The sequence below is a fragment of the Hyposmocoma kahamanoa genome, unplaced genomic scaffold (assembly GCF_003589595.1).
Source record: "Hyposmocoma kahamanoa isolate Upper Pololo Valley unplaced genomic scaffold, ASM358959v1 190, whole genome shotgun sequence".
In the NCBI taxonomy this organism is placed as follows: domain Eukaryota; kingdom Metazoa; phylum Arthropoda; class Insecta; order Lepidoptera; family Cosmopterigidae; genus Hyposmocoma; species Hyposmocoma kahamanoa.
In genome coordinates, this window is record NW_020653718.1 from 1826622 (window position 1) to 1848650 (window position 22029).

The following is a 22029-nucleotide window of genomic DNA, read 5'->3' on the forward strand; positions in this document are numbered from 1 at the left end:
TGATATTGTGATATTGGATCGATCGCAGTCGAGCGTATTTCTTGTGGGCCTCACCATCCCGCATGAGGAGGGTCTCGTGAAAGCTGAAACCGAGAAACGCCGGAAGTATCTCGACCTGGCGCACGAGATCACCGACCTGTGGGATGTGGCCTCCACTGAAATAATCCCAATTGTTTTGTCCGCAAATGGGTTAATTCCAGTCAGCCTTTCTAACAGCTCGAGGCGGTTGGATTTCTGTGGCGTGTCGCTTCCAGCACAAATCAAAATTAATCTTTTAGGCCTTGGGAGAGGCGAGAGTTTAAAATAAATACAATAATAATAATCTTCAGATATAAGAAACTTCAAAATCTCGAACATCGCCGAAAAGTAGCCTGCTTGTCGGTTTTTTATCGAATACATTTCGGGGAGTGCGCGCAGGAACTTTTCAATTTGGTTCCGCCCTCACCGTTCCTCCTTCGGTCGACTAGAAGATTCGCACTAAGCGCTTTACTTCCTCTTTCTGACGCGTACGGCAAAGGAATGGAATACTCTATCGGCATCTGTATTTCCCGAAAAGTACAATTTGGAGCTATTCAAGGCTAGAATGAGTAGGCATCGTCGGTAACATCGTCGCTTAACGTCAGGTGATATTGTTGCCAAGCGCGTTTCTATTATATATTTTTTTTAAAAGCAGTAGAGCAGAAACAGTAGAGCTCCTTGTGAAAGAGTTTGTTCAGGGCAGGACTGATTGTCGAGGGACCCTTTCCACCAAGCCTAAAGGTGCAAAAAAACGGATTCTGGGGCGTCTCTCTATGGCGATGGAGTTAACCGCTGGGTTTTAGTGGGACTACCGCCCGGTAGTACCACTTAACGGGTCGATGCTCCCCCGAGCCGAGCGGTATGCGTAAAACATTTCCCAGCGATAAAAAAGGCAGTACTGCTTACCTAAGTCACCATTAATACGTTCCGGTTTTGAAGGGTAAAGATACTGGTGAAATTACAGGCACAATGGCCTTGTCAACTTTATGTCTCAGGGTGACGGGCGCAGTGGCAGTGCCCCTCAGATCTTTGCGATTTAATGAGTGGCACTGCAACTGTTATGCACAGGCGTGTTGCTTGCCACTGATTCGTTCCGTCATTTGGTATCATTAAAAAAATATCGCTTTTGATCCCACTGAGCTCACCGACTCCCTTGGTCTCCTCGTCGAAATCCTGCAAGTGTTGGCCGATCATGGTGCCGAAGATCTTCATGAGCTGCTGCTCGGTGGGCGCCGTCATGAAGAAGGGGTGGAAGCACGACAGAAGCCGCGGGGGCAGGTGGGACCGCGCTCCACCAGGGGGACCGGCCGCGCCCACCAGCACCATGTCCTAGACCGACGTGGGTTAACGCAACCAGCGACCCTAACTTCGTTTACTACCCGACCATCTATATTTTTCACTATTTTAGGAAGCTTCTTTATCTGTACTTGAGACTATGAGATTGGTTCTCAAATACAGATGTTCTGGTATAGTATTATACTATCTATGCCTGTTCAAGAACATTTTAATAGCAGTAGAGCTACTTAGAGTTCGTCCAGGGAAATACTTCCACTTTACACATTTCTGCCGCCAAGCAGTAATGTGAGCATTACTGCGTTCCGGTTTTGAAGGGCAAGAGTACTGCTAACATTACAAGCACACGGGACTTGTCAACTTTTGTCTCGGGGTGACGGGCACAGTAAGTTTAAGCTAAGTCTTATCGCTTAAAGCGATAAGATCGCCCATTGTATTAACTCTTATTTTTAATTTAATTGTGTCGTACTTGTTTCCTTTTCCGGTGTACAATAAAGAATTTTTCTGTTCTATTGTATTGTGTTATGGACCGGCGTGTCATCAGCTACACGACTTGTTCATGCCGTCATCGTCACTTAGTGTTATAAAAAAAATTAACAACTATAGTTTAAATTGTCTGACCTTGATATTCGTACGCCATTGTTTGTTGCGGTCGTACCAATAGCCGTAGTCGTGCCACAGCCTCACCAACTCGAGCGGCGGCTGCGAACCGTACTCGTCGCGCACAGGCATATTGATGTCATCCATGAACGCTATCATCTTCTTGCCTGAATAAAGGAGTAGTGAGAGTGTAGGCCAGCGGAATAGCTATTGCATTTCTATTTAGAGGTCCCAGCGACGGCATATACCTTCATAGGTATGATGATGAAGTCATCTCCATTCTTTATTCTTATTTATTTACGTTCCACAATGTACAGACGACAGCACATTGATGAATCTTGTTCCGTTGCTCTGAAGGTGATATTCAATAGACATAGACAAGTGTGTAGCTATATACACATCGAGTACATAACCGGAAATAGAGACGAAATGTCATTTAATTTGTTTGAAAACTATTCTGCCAAATCATTACGGTAACAACAGCGCTCCGATTGGCCAGCGCGAATTCGAAACGACAGACGAAAACGACCAGTTTAACTTGAGCTTTGGTATAATATATTTATTATTTTTGTATTTATTATACCGATTTTTATCGTATAATTTTAATGCATAGCATTGTTACTTACAAAGCTGGTCTTTTGTTGTCTGAAAATAAAATCATGATTATGATTATAATGGACGAAAAATGAAAAAGTACATATTTAATATTTAATTACCTACCGTTGAAATGTGATTCCATTTGTTTTGTAATTAGATGTTTTGCTGTTTTCCCCCAACCACCGAATGGAACAGCCCCCCGTTGTTAGAGATACTCTCTTTATTACAATAAATACTGCATATTTTTGGAATATATGGAGACGTCCACACAGGTCAGTTGTTGGCGCTGTACTATTTCAGTTTTCTAATTTGAGAATTCAGCGCAAATGAGAGTTGATATTGTAGTGTAAGTGGTGTAAGGCTCATTTGCCTGATGAGTGGCCAGGGATGGATGGCCCCTATTCCGTCTATATTTCTGGTTATATACTCGATGGAAGGCATCTAGGAATAACTCATATAGGTCCTCTTGGGGTAAGTGGATTGTTTACAAGACTTGGTCCCTATCTACCGACCCGAGAGATAGGGTTTTCCGGAGAGACTACGGGCTCGACGGCAAGACCAGGGTACAGCGAGCGTCCGGGCCAAGCCCTCCGCCAGTGATACGCCTTTGCGGGCGTCTCTGGCGGACCCGGACTTGGGTAAGGACTCGTTGGGGTTTGTGGTTAGTTGCAGAGACGGACATGTTTGTCTGCCCCGGTTTTGCTAGTGCCGGGGCGTCTGTCTCGTGAGCAGCTAGCGCGTCTTAGTAGTGGTCTAGTTGAGGGCCTGAAGCGAGGAGACGCGCGGGGCACGTGAGTTGCCCTTTAAGTTGGAAGCTATGTCCGGATATTGTCGCAGGACACTGCGACTGGCATCTCCGGCACTAGCCCGGAGAGCTAGTAGAGGATAAGCTAGATATCCACCGGTCGGTCCAGCCGCTTAGGTTATTGGGAACTGGAGAGACGTCGTTTTTCGGCGTGGGGAAGTGAGCGTGCCTTACAGCTCCGCCACCAATGAGGATATTTGGTAGTGGACTCAAGAGTCGACGCGGTTAGCGGTGGCAACTGCTAGTTGTGCAATGCGCAACGGGAAGTGACCGTGCCTACAGCTCCGGTACCTATCTGGAAAATAGGGATGGTACTGTACGTACACCCGGGGCGGCTCACCCGAGGCACTAGCCTCTCAAAGAACCGGATGAAGTCAAGTGACAGAGATCGGTGACAACCCTGTGCACTGGCTGATCTGGGGGCAGAACCTGAACTTGTAAGGTTCCTGTGCGCGCACAGGTTATAGTGTCCTTCTCGTACGCCCTAAGGATAGGTAGAGAGAGTCACTATAATCAAAACTAACGTAGAAAGATATGGTGCTTGTTTATAAGACTGTTTAGTATTGGTAGTGTTTTTATACTGTTTGTACCTTTTTTATATCATTTTATTCTTTTTTCCTTTTTGCGTTTCATTTTCTACCTTTAATAAATTTATGTAGACCAAGCACTTCCCTTTTACTTCACTAAGGCAGAGCCACAGCCTATGTCACTCCTCTCAATGGGTCTTTACCTCCAGCTGGAACGTAATTCCCTTTAGTCCTCTTCTCCAGGCGAGCCTCAATTATGTCTTGCACGTTCGCGGCCGTCGTACGCGCAGACATATTCAACACTTGCGTGCTATACCTAATCGTCACAAAGGTTATATTTACGTAAATTAGACGCAAGCTTTACTATAAAAAAATTTTTTTCCTCTTATGACCACTATGGGCGCTGTAAAATTACAATATACACAATCAAGTAATTGTACGCAACCGCTAATAGCTATCAACATTGCAAACTCAAGATACAGATAATTGCACAAAATAAATAAACTTACTTGGTAGAGTCCAACATGGCTAAAGTCCCCTGTATGAGAAAGGTCTTCCCAGTGCCCGTGGGTCCTCCTACGATGATACCGTAACCAGATTTGAGCAAATCCACGGCGATGGTTTGTACGCGAATGAACTCCACTGTTGGCACTAGAATGGTGTGGAATCCAGCGCTGAAATTTTTAATATATTTTTTTTTACGACACACAACGGGACGAACAAGTCATGCGCTTGGTGTTAAGCAACACGCCCGTAGCGTATAGTATTGACGCCTAAGGGTGTATTTCCACTGGCGATGCGAGACGAGACGAGGCGAGACGATTCTTAAAACTTGTACGGCAAAATATCCATTCTCTCCTAGCGCATCTTCGGTGGAAATGGTCGGGATTGACGAGGATGGGCGAGACGAGATTTGAAATATTTGTTGATGTAACATTGAACCGTATTGCTGCCTACATAGACTCTTTATTAACTCTGCAACGCAAACACGATTCACGATGTCTCGTACGATATCGCGCGAGCTCGCGCGTGCTCGCGATGGCTATTAATGAAAATCGCGAGATTGAGGGATACAGTCGCGTGCATTGAAATGTAAACGTTCACGCATTTTCGAAATTATGCAAAAATTAGATATTTAAAAAAATTTACCGTGTAATGTACGTGTTCAAAAATATGTAATCACGACACCATTGTAAAGAAGAAGAAGAAGAAGAAGAAGGTATACTTTTAATTGCAAAGAAAAATAAACAAACTACAGTCAATGAAAAATATATAGTCCTGGTGTCATACATATCATTTTCGTAAATATTTATACAATGCACATTATATATTTATAATTGCATTAAAATGTATACGATTAGGATTGTGATTTTATCATAATTACGTAACCACAATTAAAACATTGCATCGTTTTCAAAAATATATACACACAACATAGTTGCAATATAAAGTAAACATACCAGTGCCAGTTGTAAACTTTTTTATGTGTATTTTGCTAGATCGTAATATTTGCTCTGGGATAAAAGATTCTATAAAAAAAGTTATTTTCTAAAAAGTTCTTTTTATTTCAAACAGCTTATATTACAACATGATTATTTCTTCTTACAGTATCTCCGTCTGATTCTCCTTCCGTTAACATATTTAATAATAAGAATTTGCGGGACATGGTACTTTAGCCGCGTGTTTATGACTTGACGAATTGAACCGCACTGTATCTTCACTATTCATAACCCTAGCAGGAGATCGCGAGTGCCCACGCGAGACCACACGAGACCGCGATGGCAATTTTTGGTGGAAATAAGTCAGCGAGATTTCAATTCTCGCCTCGCCTCGTCCCGTCTCGCCTCGCCAGTGGAAAAGCACTTTACGTAGATAGATGAGAAGAGATAGACGAGCGATTCGTTCTGTGTACCGTTTAGGTTCTCAGATTTCTTTCTTTTAGAGAAAAGTTTAAGGAAACTAGTATCATGACTAGTATCACAGTACATTTACCCAAATATTTTGTATACCCGTAAAAATATACATAATTTCGTTAAGAAAGAAGATATCCATAACCTTAGAACTAAATCCAAACTCATGGTACCACGATTTCATTTAACCAAGGTAAACCGACTCTTTTTTGGGGAACTGTATACGTTTTTACAATAAGATTCTGGAGCATATATTAGGATTACCATTTCCTAAGTTTAAAACTTACAGTAAAAGTATTTTAATTAAAAAGTCATATTACAAAATTGTAGACTACGTGTTAGATAAAGACGTATGGGAAGACAACATGAGTCTAGATTCCACACAAATATGATTCAAAACGTATTCTGTAGCATGTTATAATTATTAATACAAAGATCGAACACTCAGAAAAAATTCCTTCGATCCGGCCGGATTCGGACCGACCGGATTTTTTCTGAGTTTTCGATATTTGTAATAATAATTATAGCAAACAAGTGGAGTAATTTCACAAAAAATAATTGAATATCAATTCAATAAAATTTTAAGTATTCTATAGCATTTATTTGAAAAGAGCAATCCCTAGAGTTTCTTGCTCTTTTTTCTCATGAAGGTCAGCGTAGTACTTTTTTATTTAATTAGTTATACGATTTTTTTATCGTGCAATATTGTTTAATATTCAAGTATTGTATACAATATAATTATAATTGAATATTTAAATACTTAATAAAAATTGCCACGAAACTTAGGTAGTAGATACCTAGTCCGGGAATGACCGAAATATGAAAATAGTGGTACATTCCTTTACTTTAAATTCTACTTTGCATTGTTTCGCCATGACTAAAACAGAATGTAAAAAGACCGTCAAATAAATAAAACTTACAATGAAACAGGACTTTCTGGGAGTTGTTTCATAATTATTTTTATATAGGTAATCATTAATTTATAACTACCAATTATTTTATTGTTAAATATACGAAATTTCTTTTTAAGCTGCAATATAAAAGAATTTGTCAAAAAAGATGCCTAAAATATAGGTACGCAGTTATGTCTAATATTAATGCAAACAACCCTATTTTTTCACTATAGTCACAAAAGTTATTAATTAAATATCTTATTTTTAATTTTACAAAGAAGCATTACAATCTACGCTACATTGTTTTACAAATTATTTTGTTGTAACAATATAAATTTTTATTAAGTTATAGTATATGTATAGTTTATTGGTAAGGATACAAGCTAGATGAGTTGTTATGTTCTTAAATGTTGAAATGGACTGAATGTTCGTCAAATACTGATTTTAATTGCCTATTTATATGCAAAGGTAAACAATTAGCTGCTGAAAGTAGAAGTAAGCAAAACTAAACGTTAAACCGTAGTAATAAAATATAAAAAATAATAATTACAATAACACAAAAATTATCCTTACCTAGCGTTAAATCTCCAGTTGTCTGGTAGTCTGTCCTCCCAGGGTTTAAAGACGCGCAATCTCTCGTCCACGTAGTAATCATAGACCGTATCCTTCAAAGGGAAGATGCCCTCGTGCTCACGGATCCAATTGTCGATACGCCTCCGCGACTCCTCCTCCAGGGTCGAGCAAACGGACCAAATCATCCTGCAAACGCAAGCGCAGCTAGTGATATCGGGCGGCAGAGAAAAATTGATGTAATTGTTTGGTTGTAGTTTCAAATTTAGAAAGTAATAAATTCTGGACTGTTAATATAATTTAAACTTTACTCTGTTGGCATAATGTTGAAAGTTTAATAACATGAATACCTTTGATTTTACATTGAAATTTCAATCAACTTGTTGAGTTCTAGCGGTTAATAGCTGAACGACGGCGGGTTCGAAATGTTCACAAAAAATAAGCGATGATATTTCAAGAAATAAGCTTTACTTTCGTTTCTTGTAACAAAATAATAATTACGATAAATAGAAATAGCATAGATAGCGCTCTACTGCGGCGGTAAGCCGATGACTCGTAGGTATAACTTGTTTTACCTTCATTATATATTTTTTCTCGTACATTGTTTTCATTTAATAAAATTGTTATTTTACACGTTATGTTAGAGGAGTTGCAACATTCATACAAATTTGTTTAGGTTTAAGAGTGTAAAGTAAAACCGTGATAATGTGTTTTATAATTATTAAATAAATTAAAAAAGATAGCACTCTAAAATAACGAAATAAGGCATGCTTTACACGAGATTGACACGACCGTAACGTACAAATCGAAAATGGCGGACCGGGCTCAAGTTCGCGGAACTCCGCCTACTGTTGGCGCACGTGCCACACAAACTAAGCTCTACAGTAGTAGCAGTTATCGTTCTGCGGTGAGGACTAACGCGAAGAGGAAGCGCATCTTGGAGAAGTTGTCGTTGTCCTCCTCCTCGGGCCCCGGCGGCGCGGGCGGCGGCTGCAGCGCCAGCAGGCGGCACAGCGAGCGCACGCCCGTCAGCTCCTGCCCCTTGACGCTGGCGCCCTCCAGCAGCTGCAGGCGCTTCAGCTCCAGCACCGGCGTCAGGATGCGCAGGAAGTGGTTGCGCAGCTGCGCACGTTACTCGCGCTCAGCCGCCGGCGGTTCCGGACCGCTGCTTGGCCAGCTCAAGGAGAGCTCTGCTCCGCGTGGCGGTTAATCGGTGTCAAGGTAATCACGGTATCACATCATTATTTTAGTCATAAATGTAAAAAAAGTCTGCGACTCGCGTTGTACTACTCGAATGCCCCACGTGATTTATAAGTTTGTTTTGAGTTGCACTACTACTTGTACTACAACCGCCCACGCGTAGCATCGCCATATGGCGCGAAGCTCTTCGTAAACTGGCCTTATTGTGTAGTTTAGTCGAATTTTTGCTCGACATGTTTCAACCAGTCCGTGGAACTTATTTATGAGATTCCGCGGCGTTGACTCGACGGAAACTGCGTGCCAAAGCCCTAACAGCCCGGTCGCTCAGTACGACAGTGCGGGCGCAAGCGGCAGCGGCGAGCTCTACCCTCGCCTGCTTCAGTTTTAGTAAAGTCGCACACAAGATTGTATACCCATTAGATCTTATCATTATGTTAGACAGGTATATATCGTCGGTGTTTGTAGGCGAAAGCTTAATTTCCAAAAAAAATTTAGAGGAACGTTTTAGTTTTTGACGATTGTATTGAAATATTTACGTCCTGTTTCAAATCCAATTTTAAAACAGCCGTTAAAACCTAAAACATGCTCCCCTGCAAAAATTTTTCGAAACTGCGCTTTCGCCCATTCTTTTTTTATAATACAAAGTAACGGGACAAACAAGTCGTGCGCCTGGTGGTAAGCGACACGCCTATCCATAACAGTTGTAGTGCCACTCAAGTTTTAAATCGCAAAGATCTTATTGACTGCCACTGCGCCCGTCACCCTGAGACAAGTCCCATGTGCCTGTAATTTCACTAGCACCCTTCCCCTTCTAAACCGGAACGCTGTAATGCTTACATTACTGCTTGGCGGCAGAAATAGGTAAGATGGCAGTACTTCCCTGGACGTTCTCTTTCACAAGGAGCTCTACTGCTACTACGAAACACCGGCGATATCGTAATGACTTCCAAATTTACTTTATTCTTTTCAAATTTGAACCAAAAGCACAGCTGATATTCATAGTGATGACTACTGTTTTAACTTGATTGCTAGACCTTTGTAATACTGATTGCACATACCAGTTCAGCATATTCAACGTCCTGCGCGGACATAGCGTCCAACCAGGAGTTGACGTAAGGCCACCAACCCCAGTCCTTGTAGTCGTTGTACACCATCCCGTTGCGGGACACCGTTGCCGGAGACGCCACTGCCAGGTCTAGCGTTTCTATTAGCAGAGACACCTGTAATAAACAATATTTGTTTTATGTTCTCTGAGCGGTACGTTAGCGTGGTTGTACCGTAGTCATACAGTATATAACCAGAAATAGAAACGAAACCCATAGGCCATCCATACCTGGCAATTTATCAAGCAAATGGGCCTTATATCACTTTTAAATATCAACTCTCGTTTGCGCTGAAATTACAAATTAGAAAGCTGAAATAGTACAGCGCCAACAACTGACAAGTGTGTACATCTCCGTATATTTCAAAAATATTCTGTATTTATTGTAATAAAGATAATATCTCTGACAATGAGGGGCTGCTCCATTCAGTGGTGTGGGGAAAACAGCAAAACATCTAATGATAAAACAAATGGAATCATATTTCATTGGTAATTAAATATTAAATATGTCATTTTTAAATTTTTGTCCATTATAGACACGCTTAAGTTAAAATGGTCTATTTGAAGTGAAAAAAATATCGGAGCGTAGTAAAGTTGTCATTGTAATAATTTGGCAGAATAGTTTTCAAACAAATTAAATGCATTTCGTCTCTATTTCTGGTTATCTGGAGCATCATTGCTTCTCAATTAAGAGGTGGACAGTTCCAGTGATGGCACATAGGGGAGAGTGGTGGGTAATAACGTACCCCTAAGCAATAAGGCCTATTATTAAGCTCAGGCTTGGTTTTAAAAACAAAATTTATAGTCGTAAGTAGGTAATTTATTTGGCTACATATATACTTAGTATAGCATGCGGAGTAATACATGTCAAACTACGCCATGACTAGGCTATGATACTAGGGCACTGTAGACTTAAGTAGCATGTAGTTGTTGAGATATACAGAGGCGCGAAATTATCAGCCGCGCGGTAATACCCAACTCTCCTCTACCGATGTCATTCATTTCTAGTTGGCTCATGACAAAAATGTCCATATTTTTCATTGACTTACAAATAAATGGACGACGGGTCTAATACAAAAACCACGAAAAAAATGTCCCAAGTCAACCTATTCGAAATTTAAATTGTAATATCATCGCAGTATCGCGCTGTCAGTCGAACAAATGAAGACTAAAGCGGAGTTTGGCGCTCTGTATACGATTTTAGCGCCTTACAAATGCGGACACTTTTTAGCGCGGACCCGACGTCCATATAATTGTAAGTCAATGATATTTTTTTATATATTCTATATTTTTGAAGTTACTGAACGAAAACTATTAAAAAGATCTTTTTTCTCAAACTTGCTTTTTTAGCAATACAATTTTATTTCATTCATCACGCTAAATAAAACTTCAAATATATTTCTAAACGAAGAATCTAAGCACACGAATTATATTTTTCCAATATTTTTCAATTTTATTGGAAAAATTTCCATTTTTTGAAATGTTTAGGAAAATTATGCAACAGTATTCATTTCTAAGTTAACGTGAATTCGTGAATGTTTTGTAGCCAATACCTCTCACTAACAGTGAAGAAAAACACCGTGGTGAAACCTGCACGTTGAAGAAAGTTCACAGCCCTTGACGTGGGAAATTCTAAACAGTGACGAACAAGACAATGACCAAGTCCTCATCTTTGAAGAGAGCAGTGACTAGCAACGGGACTTTTAACGACTTATAATAGTGATTCTTTTGCTTATTGTGTGCTTCTTCTTCCTCGTGTTTGATAATCCACAATACTATGCAATCGTGGATATCGTGCCACCTAAAGTTATAATATTGTAACAACTTGTGTCATTTATTACCACGAATGACACTATTTGCGGCGATAATAGATCATCTCCAGCCCCTAAAGAATATATTTCATGAGGGCCTTACTTGCGCAGGCATAGATATTCTTTCGCTGTTGACTAGAGTAAGCAACTTATTGTCATCCATGACGGAGTTGAGGTTTTCGATCCAAATGGCGTCCACTGGGCCATCAAAGATGATCCACTTTAGGTCAGGTGATTCATCTGTAAACAATTTGGCCAAATGTGAAAAAGAAAAAGTGAACAAGGCGAAAACATCATCATCATCAACCCATTTATGTCCCACTGCTGGACACGGACCTCTTGTCAGGCGAGGCTTTAGGCCATAGTCCGCAACTCTGGTGAAATGCGGGTCAGGCACTTAACACGTTTTATACATGTAGGATTGTAAACCTTCTTCGACGTGCAGGTTTCCACACGATGTTATAGTTCCGTACAAAGTCTAGACCTTTGGTCTAAACCCTCTCCTTAGAGAAGATCCGTTTCCAGCAAGGGGACGTTCCAAGGGCTAATGAACCGATGATGTGAACATGCATCGGCTAGATCATGTACCATTTTCGGCCACATTCCGTTTGATGCGTCTCCCGTGATTTAGTCCGTAACAAAGACAGGTGATATATCCTATATAAGTGCCATGGACATATAGCATAGGGACCTTCTAAGTTCAGATCCTGACCTCGGATCAGCCAGTGTACAGGACTGTGTTTGACAGAGCCATGGACAGGTGGTGTCCATGGGAGTGGGAGTGAATTTTGGAATGACTAAACAGCGAACGTAAACCCTAGGAAACATGTGATTAAATCGTATCCAAATAACCAGTCCTTCAAATGAAGCATTAGTATTGAAGCAGGAATAGAACGCCGGATCATCCAATCTCATCGTCATCTTGTATTTAGAAATGGACCTCTAGTAAGCGTTGCAAGAATACAAAAGCTACTACATACCTTGACAAGTATTCCTCATAATACTAGACAGCACACCGTCCTTCCACTCTCCAGTAGCAAGATTATACTCCCCATACAGTTCCCCCAAGGTCAAAGACTTAGGGTTCATCGGGAATACTTGTACCGCCTCGAAACCGGGTACTCGCTCGTTCTTAAGACGCGTTATCGTGTTCGCTAGCATCTTCCAGGATACTGTTTTAGCTGTATTCGTATCGCCGAGAAGGATACTTGAGTGCCGCGAATTCTGCAAGAATTAGTCGATTTTGTGGATGGCACTGATCTGTAACCACGTCCTACGATCATTGCTGGGTTTCTAAGCACAATAATGTTAGTGACCTGCTGTAATCTGTGAACCTCTGATGTTTAGCTGCTTAAGTTCTTAAAGTTGTTAAGGTGACTACAGATTCGCTTGATCGAACGATCCTTATTGGCGCTCGATGTGTTGTGTTTTGACGATCAATAAGATATCGAACAGATTTGGTCGATTTTGTCGGTTACTGTCACCTGTCAGCGATCGGTAAATATCACGGTTAAAAACCCTGTAGGCACCTTTGCCTGATTTCAATTCAACAGCGTCGATTGATATAAAAATGCACTGCCGATCGTCTGTTGCCTCATTTACTCCATTTGGCCTGATCATACGTGTCCGTCGACAAAAAATACGATTTCGATCATCTGTTTCTTACACGTTTACTCGATTTTGTCTGATCACGTGTCGATCGTCAAAAAATGGATCAAATCTGTAGGCACTTTTATAAATAAATATAATTAGGAAACGTGACTTATTTACTAAGACCTCATATAGCACAAAAGACATCCATCGTCACTGTCGACGTACCTTGGTCTCAAAAGTCTGTATGACTTTCAACAACGCAGCTTTAGTAGGCTGTAGATTACTAATCTTCATCTCAGCTGTGATGGCGGTTTCCAGCATTTCGTAGTCGAGTGTAGGGATCTCCACTTCAGGGAAGATATCCGAGACAATGCCTTGGAAGAGAGGTACGTCTTTGGCTGTGAGGCGGGCTACGTTCATGTCACACATAGCGAGGATTACCATCTGAAATTTCAAGGCCGAATCTATATTGACAGTTTTCCCGAGTCTTGTCATATTATGATACGACAAAGCAGACAGCTTATTACGCCCGGCGGTCACTGTCTTCGGCAACCCTACTATCTAACTTATCTAATACTATCTAACCTCCTGTTCAGGCAAATGCGGGTAAGCGCGTCGCTTGACGCCCGCGTACCGTAGTAGCGCCACCATAGACCGTAAACCGAAGTCGTAGTGATCTTGCTTCGACAGCTGTTGCATTGCCAGCTGATATAACGTGAAGACCTGGGCACGAAATTTATAAACTGTATATATTCCAGTATTAGACTTTCCCCATGATGTTTTTTGAGTCATAAATAATAAATGTTGGACCAAAACAGTATATGAAGATATAGGTTGGTTTACGTTACTTTTCAAGTTGGTGTTATATGCTGTGACATAAGACCTATTTCCCGGATGTAATGTATGGAAAACCAGCGTCCCCTGGGAATTAGGTACATTGCAGATACATCCCTTTTTCCTTTTTTTATAACATCTAGTGACGGGACGGACAAGTCGACTGTCACCCTGAGACATAAGTTGACATGTCTTATGTGCCTGTAATTTCACCAGCACCCTTACCCTTCAAAACCGAAACACAGTAATGCTGACATTACTGCTTGGCGGCAGAAATAGGTAAGGTGGCAGTACTTCGCTGGACGAACTCTTTCACAAGGAGCTACTGCTACTAAATACCTGCTAATTCCAGAGGATGTGGAGGCTTACCTTCTTAGCATTAACCTTATAATCCTTGAACCCGTCTGAGAACAGGGTGTTCTCGGCAATGATGAGCGAATCTGGCACGCACATCGCGATCGGTCGGAACATAGATTTCAGATTGTCCGGCAATTCCGTTCGACCGGCGTAGCTGCAAGATTACTTTAGGTAACTAAGCGGATTGTTTATTCCCTATCAGAGCGCAGCAATCTTCCTTATTTTTCTTTTTGCACACTTGGGAGCACAAAATTAAGAATTAACATTGGATCTTTCACCTCAATTGTATTACATCACAGATCTATATTCAAAATTTGGACATCGTCACAACCTGTTTGTGTTTTAAGGTATTTTCAAATTTCATATCGGTTGAGGAAAGGTTCATAGATTACGCAACATGAGTCGATGCCAAGAAAAGTTCGCTCGCTGCGCTTTGGACCGAAACATTTTGAGCAACCTAACATTAAAATAACATTCCCTAAACAAATTAATGCAGTAACGGATAGAAGTTTGTTCGCTTTTTCAGTCTTGAAACAAAACTTGTTCATTTAAAGGTTCATTACGTTATACCTAAGACTATTTATAATTGAAAGATACCACTGCTGTACATATTCAACTACATAATTACGGCCTTTGTGCGGAAAGAAATCCTGTTTATATTGATGATTCCTTCATACTGAACATAGTTTTTCCCTTACCCAGGGTTCATGGTAATGAAGATGCCACAGTTACTGTCTATCTTGATTTCCGCGCCTTCGAACACAAACCGCTTCTGATAGAGCGAAAGCGCCTGCAGCACGCTCAGGATCTGCTGAGCCACCACCGACAGCACCTCAATGTTGATGCGATTGAATTCATCAAAGCAGCCCCAACAGCCGCTTTGCGCGATGCCTAACCAAGTTACAAAGAATGATACCTTAAAATTCTAAATTTTTTCATAGATAAACAAATTACACTTAAAATCGTTATATTCTTAGCTCTATTGCTCAATCGAAAGGCAAAGAGGAAACTCTATTCCCTGAAAACAATGAAGTACCTAGAATACAATCGGATCGTTATTACACAGGAAGTATCCCTTGTTATATATCGTCGCCTTACGCGTATACGCGTTTTCACATAATTCGTTTTTACGGATTTTTTTTGTAGAAAAAAATTTAAAGTAATAAAGTAATTGAAAGAGGTATAATTTAACTGATTAAAATGCTACCAACATTATTGCGTTTACATTGACAAATTACATAGAAATCTCATACGAGTATTCACTCTACGATATAGTAATAAATTCATCACCGTAGTTTGGTTTTCTCACGTTTCAAAGCCGCCATCTTATTTCTGTTATTTTGATTTTTTTAAACGAATTTTCTACATTTACTTTTTAAAACTTCAAAATGACGAAAATTAAATCATCAAAAATGGTAAGTGTTAAATAGGAAACATTTTCTCTCAAATACATTTAATTTTATATTACTTTTTATTTTAAAAGAATTGAGGTTACCTGAGTAACACTTAGCCATGGACTTATAATCCAGGCCATCTGAGCAATTGGTGACGACGACCCATCGAGCTAGTGCTCGGCCTAAATCCTTGGTCGTCTCAGTTTTGCCTGTGCCGGCTGGGCCCTGGGGGCTCCCGCCGCGAAATAGATTAAGAGCTGTTGTAAGGGTAATGTAGCACCTGAAAATTATAATTTAACACGAATTTCTACCACGAGAACTTGTAAGATATCTGTAATCTGTATCTGCAACTATTATGAATAGACGTGTCGCTTACCACCAGACGCGCGACTTATTCGTCCCGTCACTTAGTATTATAAAAAAAATAGTTTAAATTATACACAAGCGTTCATTACAAAGTAGTCAACATTGTCTACCTGTCAGTCAGCGGAGTAATCACAAGGCGACCAGAATTTCCAATATACTCGTAAGTATAAATAGAGTTCGTATTAGTCTGTCTAATGAAGCAGTCCTCCCGTTCACGGTCCCAGTAAAATTTAAGCTGGGAGAACCATTCGAATGCCGTTACGTGCATGCAACCTGAGTAATCAAATTCAAAACTTAAAACGAGAACACATCTGTTAATACTCTTGCAATAATAGTATAGATTAATTAAACATTTAAAATTGGTGATTTTTATTCTTTGGCTCTTGCGAAAAACTTGCACACTTGAGGATTAAATGGCGGCTGCTAGTGACGCAGTCGGCGTGGCGGAATTCTAGGCCACAATAGTATAGTGTATGCCATCAATTCGATAAAAAGAATTAGTGCACAAGTCAACTACAGCCACCAGCACATTTAGCGGAACACTAAACATATTGAGATCCGGTATGAAGGGTAAGGGTGCTGGTGAAATTACAGGGACACGTGGGACTTGTCAATTTATGTCACAAAGTGACGGGCGCAGTGGCAGTGCTCCTCAGATCTTTGCAATTTAAAGATCTGAGTGGCACTGCAACTGTATGATCAGGCGTGTAGCTTACATAAAAAAACATTATAAAATAGTAACGTTAATAAATAAATAAGAATTATAGATAAGGTAGCAATAAAATTAACATCTATTGACATTGGCTTAGTACAACGTTACTCAACCTTTATGTAAATAAAATCTAAATTAAACTAAAATGCATTTTTTGTGAAAAAGAGATGGCTGAAAATTTTTACAACTAAAGGTTACGAAGTTTACAAGAACGTATCTTTTTTCTATAAAAAGTAAGTGCGCATTTGACCTCCATTTCACCTGGTGGAAAGTGACGATGAGGTCGACGATGTAGCATGCCACTTAAGTAATGCCTATTCACTCTCGCCTTGAAAAGGTCAAGTTATAACTTTCAGGGAACAAGTCTGCAGGCAGGGAATACCACCCCATAGCTGTTAGCTATATAAATGTGGAAGCAAAACGCTTCGTGCGAATCCTTGGAATATCCACAACACAGGGCTGGAATCCCAGCCTACGCCTAGTCCCCCGATGATGAAAGGGGAAGGCGGAATCAAATTATGCAATTCCTTGGCACACTTTCCGTGATACATCTTGTGGAATATCGATAAGCAGGCAACTTTACGGTGTTCAAGGTTCTGCAGCTTTGCCTCTACTAATTCCGAGCATGACCACACTTGAAAAAACGACGCATTATTTTGCGGATTTAACTAGTGTTCCGCTAAATATGCCAGTATATGTGTATTACCAGTTGACTTAAGTTATTTCTCTAATCTCAATGCGGCACTTGAGATGGATGTATTAATACGGGTAAATTACCTTACTGCCCAAGGGCATTTAGGTTTATTTTTAACTCACCCATCTTATACATCCTATCAACGGTATCCCGAGAATGTATCTCAATGACACACAAAGCGTTGACTTTTGCCCGTAGAATTTTCGGGATCTCCTTCCGAGACATCGTTTGTAGCGTGGCAAGGATCAAGTTCTGTTTCTTGCGCAGTTTCTTTAACGGTTTCTTTTCTTTCATTATATCACAACGGCATAGAGTGCGGGTGCAGTCTGATGTCCATTGAATCTGAGCGATTAATTATACATAAAGCAACACAAAATGTGTCATATTTGCACTATTGATTATACCTATGTAGTAATAAGTAATAAACATTTTTTTTTAATTCGCTATTTCCCCATAGTTCCCCCAAAGTGGTCCCTACCGCCGCCGCCCAGGGGTCGCGGTAGCGCATATTTTTTTATCTTGCCAAAGTGGACGGTGAGCCAAAAACTTTGGGAGGCTATGCCATGGACCAATAATTTAAGAGGACTGCTATTAGTGATACAAGATAGTGTGGTCGGATAGTTACATATAGGCACACTAGATGTCGCGACGAGTACCAAATAGCTATTTTTGACTAATTTGTTTTACATTGACACGCTGCAATTTATCAAAACTTCTAGTGATAACAAACAAATCAACTAGATGGGGCTTATTACACAGATTTTTATGGATAGTGGTTATTATATTTTGTTTAGGATTAGCGCCATCTACCCATATTAGGAAGCGTTAATTTATAAATTAGTTTGTAACACACAATGCCATCTATTAGACACGTATATTTGTCAAAATTCAGAAAATAATTACTTTAGGTCATGACCAATATTTAAAATTGCAAGGAAAAACCGGCTAAATATAGTCTTCATTTTGAAAATGAGACCGTAGTCACGCTGGAATAAGAGACACCGCTATGAACCACGCAAAAAATAGTTCTTAAACGAATTAGACAGAAAGACGAACTGACCTTGCTAGCCGTAATACCAAGTTGTCCAGGATAATCATTTATCCACTGTTCTCTCTCATATTTGCACTTCCGCAGTGCCGCGCGAGTTATTATTAGATTCTGAAATACCATCATTTTCACAATTCTCAAATTACCTAATTCATGTTCAAACTTCAACCCACTACCAAAAATAATATTCGTTGGTTAAAAGGCAAAACTCACTAGGCCCCATTTTGCATAAAAAGGAGTTTCTATTTTTATTTCATTGAGAAGATCAACGACAGAAAATTTTCGTGCGTAATGTCCTTCAAGTTACAATAACAGGTACAATCATTATAATCCATTTGCAGGGAAAACACAAAATCTTGACCTTCATTAGTCGATTTAAATTTTTTGTGTGTTTTACCTATAAACCGACGATTTATTTTATTGAATGTCCGCCATTTGCACTTTAGTGCGTTGTACAACAATGCAGTTTAAATACTGAAATGTTTTTACTATCATGCTATTCATATATTTTATGTGAACATACTCCACTAGTTTATTGATATTATTGATACAAACAGCAAACAAACATTAAAAATGTTTCTTCGATCAGCCTGGTCTCGACCCAGTGAATTTTTCGATAGCCCCGGTTAGGCGAAAAATTCGCTGGTTCGAGGCAGAAGTTGTTCAATCAATACATCAATAGCATCGAGTATATAACCAGAAATAGAGACGAAATAAGGGCCATCCATCCCTGACAACTCATCAGGCAAATGGGCCTTATATCACTTTTAAATATCAACTCTCGTTTGTGCTGAAATCACAAATTAGAAAGCTGAAATAGTACAGCGCCAACAACTGACCACTGTGTACATCTCCGTATATTTCAAAAATATTATCTATTTATTGTAATAATAAACATAATATCTTTAAATATGGGGGGTTGTTCCATTCATAGTCATACAGTCATACAGTATATAACCAGAAATAGAGACGAAATAAGGGCCATCCATCTCTGACAACTCCTCAGGCAAATGGGCCTTATATCACTTTTAAATATCAACTCTCGTTTGCGCTGAAATCACAAATTAGAAAGCTGAAACAGTACAGCGCGAACAACTGACAAGTGTATACGTCTCCGTATATTTCAAAAATATTCTGTATTTATTGTAATAATAAAGATAATATCTTTAAATTGGGGGGGTTGTTCCATTCGGTGGTTTGGGAAAAACAGTAAAACATCTAATTACGAAACAAACTTAATCACATTTCATCGGTAATTAAATATTAAATATGTAATTTTTCAATTTTCGTCCTTCATACAAAAGTTCCAGTTAAACTGGCCGATTTGAGGAACGCAGTTGTTACTTGTCACCGAAATGGTTCGGCAGAATAGTTTTCAAACAAATTAAATGACATTTCGTCGCTACTTCTGGTTATCAATAATAATACCAACAAGAAATAAACTACATACTAACTACGAAATAGTAGGTTTAGTAGATGAATGACCAATTCGCAAAATAGGTAATAACTAAAAAGTAGGCCAATTCTCCGAATGACTCGTTCTGAAAATGGCTAACTCTATAAAACTTATACCTAATGGCTAATTCTTGAAATGGCTTATACTACGAAATTGCAGCAGCACTCTTGATTAAATTTAAAGCACAGTATTGCTAAAAAGGGCTCACAGGCGACCCTATTTCAGCCGAGATTCGTGCTGCTAATATTCAGCGAAAAATTAATTTTGCATGCGAATAAGATAATAACAACATACTACACACATACTTTTAGCAATATGATTCGTCAGTTCGAAATTTCTACTGCATTCCCAAGCAAAAACATGTGAATCTTACATCTCTAAGCACGATTCTCATGGTATGCTCCAAACCGAGTAGCCAGTGTTCGGCCGGGCCGTCGAGAATGAGATTGTATCTCCATTCAATACACTCTCCATCCTCAGACATCATTGCCTTCGCTACAGGGAGACCCATGGCATTCTGAAATTTATATTTCTTACAATTTTGTAAGTACAATAAAGGAGATTGATTTGAAGTTGGTAGACTTGAGAACAAAAAGTGTAAAGACTAGTGAAAATCAACCTTATGCACATAATTATAATACCATGGACCGATAACTCAAGAGGACTGCTAGTCGCAATACACAACAGCGTAATGGGGTATTTAGAGCTACACCAGATGTCGCGACCAGTAGCAAATAGTTATTTTTATGACTAATTTATTTTCCATTGACAAGCTGCAAATTATGAAAACTAATTTCTAGTGATAACAAGCAAATCAACTTAATGGCGGTTATTGCACAGATTTTTAAGAATAGTGTCTTCTTTTGTTTTGTTTAGGATTAGCGCCATCTACCTCTATATTGGGAAGCGTTAACTTTATAAATTAGTTTGTAACACACAATGCAATAGTTTGTAACAACACGCATATTTGTCAAAGTTCAGAAAATAATTTTAGTTCATGAATAAGATTTGAATAATATTACAAGGAAAAAAACTGACTTCTTATATTCCATATTAAAAAGGAATTAATTGATGTTCTCGGCCATGTCGACCCTCCTACGTAAAGTATCTTATGTCGAAATTGGCAAGTTTACAGGGGAGCGTTTTGAAGTTTAGAATTCACTGAAATGAGGATAACACGTGACTTTAGCATTTCTCAGTTTTATTCGGCGAAGCTCGTTACACATATAGAGCATTATAAAATCCTAGATATTGGTTAGATGAACAACCAATTTATTTTATACCAAAGCAGATGCAGGTCAACAAGCGGATAAACTAAAGTGAAACTCGGGTCAGGAGACAGTATAAAATTATAAATTTATACTGTATTTATTTTTGTGTAAAACCGAGATTTTCTCAGCTATGCTCTTTAGTAGGGAAGTTAGCAGTCCTCGAGTTTTAAGTCCATTATCATTATTACTAGGTAGCTTCATTCAGGGTCTATGCATCCCCCTCATCGCTGCGACCATTGACTGATCTATTGTGATCACCACTAATTACAGTATTGGTCCATGATCATAATCTAAAGGTGAAGTACATATCTAAAAACATAATTAAAATTTAAATTAGTATTTATCACTTTTTATTGAATATGTAATAAAAGCAAAATACAACACATTTCACTGAAACTTTATGTTGTCCAATAAATAAATTGTTCATTCACAATTTGCACTATTCACTAATATTATGTACTATTTCTTCTCAGTAGCTTCTCTGGCAAAGAAAGTATGACTTTGAGGACAGCTTTCTTATCTTCATCAGACCGGCAACACAGGACCATGTGGAGATAATCATTTAACAGTCCTTGCGCTTGAGCTTTGGGGTGATACATCAGAAGTATTGCAAGTGCCTGGAAAAAAATAAAAAGATTATATTATATGCTTTAACTAGGTTAGGGTTTAGGAGTAGGATTTAAATCAACACATCAACTGAACTTAATACACATAAGCCATATTCATTTCTTTCAACTTAAATTGGTAAGGTTTTTGTTGTTCCAATGCTGCCAGCCATGTTTTGAGGAATAAGTATTCTTTTTGTAAAATTTTTAATAAACAAATAATCAAATACATGTAGCGATTTTTCAATCTTGAAACAAGAAACTGGTATTTATTCAAACATGTACACATTTTTGATTTATTTGCTTAAGTCTGCCGACACTAAACAGTGTCCCGCTGCTATGGGACAAGGAGGCAAAAAACAGTTCAAAAGCA

At 39.3% G+C, this 22029-nt stretch overlaps 1 protein-coding gene across 1 annotated transcript in view; it reads right to left on the minus strand.

Annotated features, from left to right (window-relative positions):
• Positions 1 to 22029, minus strand: part of LOC113226328 (dynein heavy chain 2, axonemal) — a 129451-nt gene that overhangs the window by 66334 nt on the left and 41088 nt on the right. Inside the window, 19 exon segments of the mRNA XM_026458914.1 lie at positions 1164 to 1347; positions 1933 to 2078; positions 4044 to 4156; positions 4350 to 4514; positions 7217 to 7402; positions 8133 to 8335; positions 9472 to 9633; positions 11430 to 11566; positions 12307 to 12550; positions 13145 to 13363; positions 13505 to 13642; positions 14123 to 14264; positions 14809 to 15001; positions 15606 to 15784; positions 15981 to 16143; positions 17399 to 17618; positions 18337 to 18435; positions 20154 to 20297; positions 21552 to 21668. Of these exon segments, the coding sequence (XP_026314699.1) occupies positions 1164 to 1347; positions 1933 to 2078; positions 4044 to 4156; positions 4350 to 4514; positions 7217 to 7402; positions 8133 to 8335; positions 9472 to 9633; positions 11430 to 11566; positions 12307 to 12550; positions 13145 to 13363; positions 13505 to 13642; positions 14123 to 14264; positions 14809 to 15001; positions 15606 to 15784; positions 15981 to 16143; positions 17399 to 17618; positions 18337 to 18435; positions 20154 to 20297; positions 21552 to 21668 (3154 nt within the window).